General features: G+C 39.5%; 1 protein-coding gene across 1 annotated transcript; it reads right to left on the minus strand.

Moving 5' to 3' along the window:
• Window positions 1-164: 164 nt before the first annotated feature.
• On the minus strand, window positions 165-7,661 carry cenpk (centromere protein K). The gene is made up of 10 exons (XM_056281023.1): window positions 7,602-7,661; window positions 7,150-7,266; window positions 6,809-6,865; window positions 5,690-5,753; window positions 4,123-4,169; window positions 2,798-2,880; window positions 2,509-2,607; window positions 1,269-1,383; window positions 1,076-1,129; window positions 165-626 (listed from the first exon to the last, which is right to left on the minus strand). Exons 1-10 carry the CDS (start codon window positions 7,602-7,604, stop codon window positions 471-473), a joined length of 795 nt encoding a protein of 264 aa, XP_056136998.1. The 5' UTR covers window positions 7,605-7,661; the 3' UTR covers window positions 165-470.
• Between the last annotated feature and the right edge of the window lie 810 nt (window positions 7,662-8,471).

Raw genomic sequence — 8,471 nt, forward strand, 5'->3', positions numbered from 1 at the left:
GACACGCTTTGAACGACGGGCACCAACTTTATTTCGTAAAAAATAAAATGTACAAAGTTTTATTCTCTTTACTTTCAAATACATTATGTCTGATAGTGAGAATTCAAGTTATCTGGAACTGAGGCACACATTGGTATTTCAGTCCCCACATTAACACCACGACATTGTTTGGAGTTTTACATTTATTGGGAGTGAAAATGGGATAATTAAAAATGTATTTAGATACAACGTATTTTACAATAACATGTTTGACTTAATTTGGTAAACAAAAAGGGTAAATGCAAAATCACAGATTGACATTGCACACTAACAGTAAAATACATGAAATAATTCCGAACTGGCTTTCAAGCTTAAACAACAGTTAAGCTCATAGCGCAACAGTACAGACAACATTATTATGATAGCACTGTACAATAAGACACTTCCGCTACTGGTAACTGTAACTGTAGTTGGGCAATCCACCACAGCCATTAATCAAAGATCTCCAGGCGCATCTTGAAGTTATTTTCTGGGTGCCTCACTGCCACACTGTAGCGGAGCAGCATCTCTACATAGGGTGGCCAGAACGTCTCATCGATGTCCACGTAGGGGTCGTGTGGCGTCTCTACGGCCTTATTCATTAGCCGCTAGGAGGGTATGACAGACAGGTAATGACTGAGATGAGGGGATTCTCAAAGTAACAGTGCGTTTGCATTTGGTTCAGTTTGATGGGATTTTTGTTTGTTACACAGGACTATGTAGCGTTGAAGTGATGTATGGATTGTTTAATACTACTGGGTTGCAAAGTGAATTAATAACCATGATGATATGCAGTGAGTTGCAAATGCTTTTGGACAAGGATACATTTTTGATATTCTTTACACTTATTTACGATGAATACAACTAGTTATGTAATGTGTAAATACGTTTCCCAAGAGAAGCCTGCTGGTATTACTCACAAAAAAATGTGAATTAGTCAGGAGGCAATTTACAGTACCAATTAATTGGTGAGCTAAACTTGCTAAAAAATTAAACTCTAAAAACAAGTCGCTCGTTTATCAATTTTACATCTATCGTGAATTGAAACAAAACCCACCTCAAGAATTTCATTGAGTGAAATCTGATTCTCATTTAATGGATGCGGAGTGTCCTGCAAAGGAAACCGAGCAAGTAAGATAAACATGAATGATGAAAACTCAAAAGACAATGTTTCCACAAGTGTCTGTGTGAAGAATAGGCTGTGATAACAATGGTGTTTGCGAAATACTGTACATGGTAGGTATTTACACCTTTTTGTCCCCGATGCAAGGAAAGTGAGTGTCCAATACATATCCCAATGTCTCCATTAAGCTGTTCTGGTAGTCTCTCATTTTCTGTATGTTGTTTCTGATGTCCTGCAGTATACTGTCAGGGATACAAATATATTCACACACACGCACACACCACACGCGTCAACAAATGATTAACATTTGAATAGATTTCACTGTTTGTGTGTGTACAAACAATAAATGGTACAACGATTTTTAGTACAAACTCAGTGATGGGTTTGTTGTGGGCCATGCTACATTTATCACTTTGGATTATTTAGCCACCATTACAATTTTTCTGAAGGATTTTCTCAAGTAGATTCCTGTAGAATCGTATGTTTTGGAAAGCACCTATAGTTGAAAACACAAATAGGCAGTTCTAATAAGGGGCTGGACAGATTTAATTAGAGGTAAAAGATAAAAAGAGGATTTTAACATCAAGCATAAGTCTGAGCCTGGGCTTACTGTAGCCAAGAATGTATGTTTAGGGCAATTCCAGGAAAAGAACAAAACTCAACAGCTGTGAGCAAGGTTATATGTTAAAAATTTGGTCATAAACAGTACAGCATGTATTAGTGTTTACCTGTAGTCTGAGATTTTAGGCAAATTACCACCAAATTCTCAGGTTTGGCATATGAAAAAAGAATTTCCCTATGGGGATCAACATTACTTGATCAAAATTTGCTTACAAAATTTGTCATGTTTCCCGTAATGAATCTGCTCCCACTTAGCTATGTTATTGTCTGAGTCAAGTACCATATGTTCAATGTAAAGCAAACCTAATTTCACTAAAGTTCCACATAATTTCAATGCCTCGGTTGCTTCCTAACTATTAATACACACCCTCTCTCGTAGTGGTGGCGAAAACCTCTTCATTTAAAATGGACTGGCAAGTATAAAAGATGGGTCAAAGTATTTCCAACAGAAGCTTGCATATTTTGTGATGGCCTACTTGAAGCCTAAATTAAAACATGACATAGGCTACTTTCATTTTTATCTCTCAATTAAAATCTTAATAGGAAAAGAGGATATCTTGACTTTTGCCTCTTGCATTTTCAGGATATAGCTCAAATGTGAGTGTCTCTTGATTTATTCTTTCTGCACCAAACCCTAAAGCCCCACTCCTCTGCCCTCCATTGACGTTCTCAGATGCGCTCCCAAGCATACCCAAATGTTAAATGCCCAAGGAGTAATATAAATATAAAAGTGATATCACACGTACGTTTTTTCAGATAGTTTTTCCCTCTCTATTTTGAGTTGGTCAGCATGAGCAGTGGCAGCACTCAGTAGCTCCCTCCGTTTCTCCAGCCATTTCAATTCACTGAAAAAAAAATTTTTTTAAAAAGCATTCCACAGCCATTACTTACAAGTATTCATACCAACATGTGGATGAGCCCCCCATCAAAAAAAAAAAAAAAAGCCTGTTTAATTCAGCACTTCAGAAAAATATTGCCATGTTGTGAGGCAAAGTAAAATTGTGCCACTTTGGAGAGTAATAGTTGATATGTCACCATTTTTTGGTTTCACGCAGTTTATTTCTCTTGGCTTTGCAGCAAGAAGAAATCATTTCAAGTTCGGAGCACAGCCTGAGCATCTGTGGAGAACAAAGAGAAGAAGACTGATTACAATACCAGAATGTATTTACCTGGGGACATTACTTGGTTTTAGCCCATCAGTACCGAATCACATTTTTGAAAAAAACAAAAAACAAAAAAAAGGAGGTAAAGAGCAAGAGGACAGTAATAGTGGTGTGGGCAGGCTGAAGGTTGTGGTGCTGTACTAGAACACCACACCTCAGCTTCTCCCAAGTCCACCCAGAGATATTAGCTGGCTAATGCTGGGATGTTGCTTTTCTACTTGGCTCATTTTTTTTACTGGTCTAACACAGTGGGCCCTACATTTGATGTCATATGGGTCTTGACATCTTTGGATGATAATTACAATGGTTGATCTTAATGTGCATTTTCCCCGGTAGTAAGAAAGCACAAAATTTCTCCCTAAAATGTTAGTCATGTTTTGCTGAATTTAGCATGAGGGCAATAGAACTTTTTCACAGCAGTCAGTTTGACATGAAATAGGGTAAACCCAGGCGTTACCAATCATACAAATTAAAGTTCGGTCAAACAGAGTCAGGTGCTGCTATGGTGCATGTTGGCTCACTGGAAAGGCTCTGCTAACACTAAATGGAAAGATCCTTTTTTGGGGGGGGGGGGGCTTTTTCTCCCCAGTTGTATCCAGCTAATTACCCCACTCTTCCGAACAGTCCCGATCTCTGCTCTAACCCCTCTGCCAATCCGGGGAGGGCTGCAGACTACCACATGCTTCCTCTGATACATGTGGAGTTGCCAGCCTCTTCTTTTCACCTGACAGTGAGGAATTTGCCAGGGGGACATAGCGCGTGGAAGGATCACACTATTCCCCCCAGTTCCCCCTCCCCCCAAACAGGCACCCCGACTGACCAGAGGTGGCAGTAGTGCAGCGACCAGGACACATACCCACATCCAGCTTCCCACCCGCAGACACGGCCAAACGTGTCTGTAGTGTCTGTAAGGACGCTCAACCAAACCGGATGTAATACGGGGATTCAAACCACCAATCCCCATGTTGGTAGGCAGCGGAATAGACCGCCACGCCAGCTAGACACCCCATGGAACAGATCCTTAATCAAGTTCCTTAATTAGACCTGTGTTTACCTGCTATTTTATGTCAATATGGCTGTTGTGAAAAACATCTTATCAGTTGTACCATCAAAGGTCCAATACGTTTTAAGCTAAAAAAAAAAAGTTCACTAATTACTTTATACTCTATAACAAATTCTTCTATTATACATATGTACCTCCTTCTTTCCAGCATTAAGTGAAATTTCAGGATTTGTTGCCAACACTGGAAAAGGAAAAAAAAAACATTAATTGCATTAATCAACAAAGTTCAGCTAAAGAAACAAATTCATACGTTAGATGCACATTGCATAATTTAGACTGCTAAAGGATTAGTGGTGCACTGACAATACTCATAATTCCATCCATCCATCCATTATCCGAACCGCTTAGCCAGCTCTCAGGGTCGCGGGGAGGCTGGCGCCTATCCCAGCAGTCATTGGGCGGCAGGTGGGGAGACACCCTGGGCAGGCCGCCAGGCAATCACACAGGGCCGACATACACACACATTCATACCTAGAGGCAATTCAGTAAGGCCGATTCACCTGACCTACATGTCTTTGGACTGTGGGAGGAAACCGGAGCACCCGGAAGAAACCCACACAGACACAGGGAGAACATGCAAACTCCAGAGGACAACCCCCAAGGCTGGACTACCCTGGGGCTCGAACCCAGAACCTTCTTGCTGTGAGGTGACCGTGCTAACCACTGCGCCACCGTGCCGTCAATACTCATAATTGAATACTCATAATTGAATTTGACAAGAATTACTGGGGTTACAACTTCAAATAATCATGACAGTGGGGGGAAATTGTTTAGCAATGTTGCCTATGAGGTAGAAAAGTTGGAACAGGTCTTTTTTTGTCCTGAATATGAGATAAAAAAAATTTAAAAAAAACAACAAGGAGGGCAATGTCTTGCTACTGTGTCACAAATCTGTTTAGATATTTCAGTTAAAGCTGAACTGCAGAGTTTTCCATGTAACCAAACATGGGCTGGTTATAACTGTCATAATTTCCCTCATGCAGATGTATGCAGTTAGACCCCACACAGCAATGTTGACAAGTTATTACTTTTAAAGATGTTCAAAACATTTTTATTTTTAATATTTAGAAAGCCACAATAAAAACCGGGATTTCAGTGGAGCAACTTGGGAGAGGAAGTGCCTGCCCCTTCATTTGACTGATCGTCTAAGTTGCAGGCATGGCAGTCATACTTCCTCTTCATCTTAGTAAGGCAAAGATCGGTCCTCCCCTTTGCCCACAACATTAAGAAGACAACCTTCTGTTGTGTTAAATTCAGTCTCTGATCACTTATTTGTATTTCAATATAGTAAATAACACAATACAGGTGTTTTCATTGACATATATCTTTATATTTGTTGTCAGACGACTGCAAGACCATAAAAAAAAGCTAACAGCTGTAAAATTACAGTTAGCCTTTGTCAGCCAGTTAGTATTTTGTATGTCATTTGACATCTCTGTGCTCAAGGCATGCACATATGTCCACACACGCGCGTTTGAAAACCATGAAACATTATGTTAAGGTCTGGGGACCCACTTTGCTCAGTAGCACTACCAGTGGCCAAAAACTCTGCAGTTCCCCTTTGAGATCATAGAATTCATATTTTGTTAGCATTTGTTATCATGTTGACTGTTTATTGTTATTATTTTCATTCATATTACATAATGTATGTTATTTATTTTCTAACATGATGCAGTATCTGACTATTTTTTTCATACTTACATTTGGGCTCCACTGACATCCACTGCTTCATTTCAGCTTCAACCTCTAGTAGTCTATTCACTGACTAAGGGATGAAAGGTAATTTCGTGTTAAAAGTGCAAGCATATTTGCATACTTAACACACGTGTTATGTGCAAACTTAACATACATCTTAAATTCAACTATTTAGAATTTATCAGAAATTACAACATATTAGTAGAACTAAAACTAATTACACATTTCAGACTTAAATTATGAGTAGCCTAAAACGTAGTCTTGGACTAGTCATAAGTCTTAAGTCTACTACAGTGCACTTAGAAATATGCATCCTCATAGATTTTCTAATGGTTTCATCATATGCCCCTTTAGATTCATCTGAAAAGGCTTTTGTTCCTATGCTTGATTCCAATGCTTGTCACATACTACAATCAAGGCTTGGAGCAGAATTAAGACGTCAATATAAATTCAAATACAGTATAATACTGTAAAAACATTTAGAATATTAATAAAAACAATTCAGAGGTTAAATGACCACTGGTACAAATAAAGTAGCATTTTTATATACTTTTAATTTGGTAAGAGTTGTTATGGTAGGTTGAGATCACAACAGTATACTGTTTAACGGTTGAGTGATGGTTAGCTTGAACAGAAATTTGTTAAAATCCAAACTCATCATGATTCATTATGATGTGAAGAAAGTGAGACACCAGCTGTAAAGAAGACATTCCACCAACATGACCACAGCAAGCTAATGCCCGGCGAGTGGAAACAGGGTATAAAATCCCTGTGTGCAGGAGTAAAATGAAGTATTTAGTTTGTATGATATTGTGAACTTGTTATAGGCACTATATGATAAAACCAGAATGAACTATATGTTGTAAAAATTGCATTTATTTTACAAAACATCTTAAGGAGCCAACAATGTTACCTTAATTATTCATTTTCTGACTGAATGACACTTGTTAAAAACAATTTCTGTAACTTTACAGATCTATGGTGATGAATACATATTTCACTTGACTTGAGTCTAAAATAAATTATAGCACATATATCACTCACTAGGATCATATTGCAGAACTACTCATAGAAAGTATTTTTGCTGAAAAACAAGGACAGGAAATCATATCATTGCTGCCTCACCTGTTCTTGTGGATTCTCACACAAATCTTGTTCAGACAATACAAGCTCATTCTGAAGCTGTAACAGAAAAACAAATAGTTTTTCTTCACAGCACATCCCACAATTTACGGCTGAAAAGTACAGACCAGACATAGGCAACCATGTGCCATGGAGTATCAAGGGTTATGCAGGTTTTCTTTCCAACCACTGGCAACACCAGAAATGTGATTGAGCAGGACAGACGGTGTGTAATCACTTGGTATCGTAACAGGTCGGATGGCACACCTGCATACTCGTTGCTTCATGGCACGTTGGTTGCCTATAATCTGGTATCTAGCCTACCCATCAAAACCTCATCTCACCTTGACAAGCTGCGCAAACTGCTCTTCACATTCATTCAGCAGCTCTGTCTGCGCAGTCTCGGAGCATCCCGCATAGAGGGCTCCCTGGTCATCTGGCTTGTTGGCATTTGCTTTAGCCTGAAGACAAACATAGTGTCTGTTTGCTGATGTGTGGCATTTGCACCCAGCAAATTAGTTGGTGTTGAAACTACGGATGAATTATAATTAGTTAACTAGTACCGAGCGAACCGTCAATCCTCAGAGGTAATGCTCAGAGGTTCGTTCATTCAACCTTTATTTAAACTCAGAAATATACTGAATTAGAGACATTTACAATATAGCCGAGCAAAAACCGCGAACACACCGGCACCAAGAAACATAAGATACTTTGAAAAAAAGACTTTATATTGCTATTATGATGTATCGGCCATTACAAAAGATCTTGCAATGTTTTAAATGATAATTATTCTTACCATACTTGGGATTTTCGCACGTTTTTCTGGCTTTGCAGACCACCACAACAAAAACCAAACGCTAAGCTACTTCTTCAAAATACCGCCAGCATTGATGACGTTGCTGTGGGATAGTCGGCACGGTATTGGCGAGGACCAATGCTGCACAACACGGCGCAGTGTGCGCATAACGTCTTAAAGCTGGGACGATAGTTTCTGTAGCCACAACGGCGAACTACTGCTTTGTTAAAAAGTTACTTCTAGGGTCAGAGTACAGCATGAAGAATTGAGGAAAATAGTGTGAAGCATGAACAATGATATAACAACTCAAAAGGATAAGGTTATAAGAATCTCAGTTCATTTTCATTATTAATCTCAAGCAGACCGCCTGTCTTGTAGGGACCTAAAAATAAATATGCAATGCTGACATGGAAATGTAAACCTGATTTTTATCTACAGACTGCAGCAAACTGTAGCGATCCGAAGTTAATGAGATTTGCTTTGACGGGCAGAACATGACGTCACTTTTTTTGATTCACATTCTCGGAATCAAGCAAATTCTGAATTGAAAATCGATTTAAACTAAAAGAAGATTCTTCCTCTGTCTGTTTGTTGAAAACTGTCGCCACCTCCTTCTGTTAGTTATTCGGTTTTTCGGAGAATTCCAAAGTTTTGGGGAGGCAGCACATCACACATGGGCACAAAATCGAGGTACTACTCCCCAGGTGACTGAAGAGAGAAAGATAACAGGGCGCCTCCAGCTGAGGGTATTGTTGGCAAGCGGGAGGGACTGCACCTCTCAGCTGGCCTGGGGGATCCCTCAGGAGGAGCTGGAGGAAATCACTGGGTAAAGAGGTTGACTGGGTTCCTCTGCTTGCCCTGTTGCCATCG

Source organism: Lampris incognitus, chromosome 5 (genome assembly GCF_029633865.1).
Source record: "Lampris incognitus isolate fLamInc1 chromosome 5, fLamInc1.hap2, whole genome shotgun sequence".
In the NCBI taxonomy this organism is placed as follows: domain Eukaryota; kingdom Metazoa; phylum Chordata; class Actinopteri; order Lampriformes; family Lampridae; genus Lampris; species Lampris incognitus.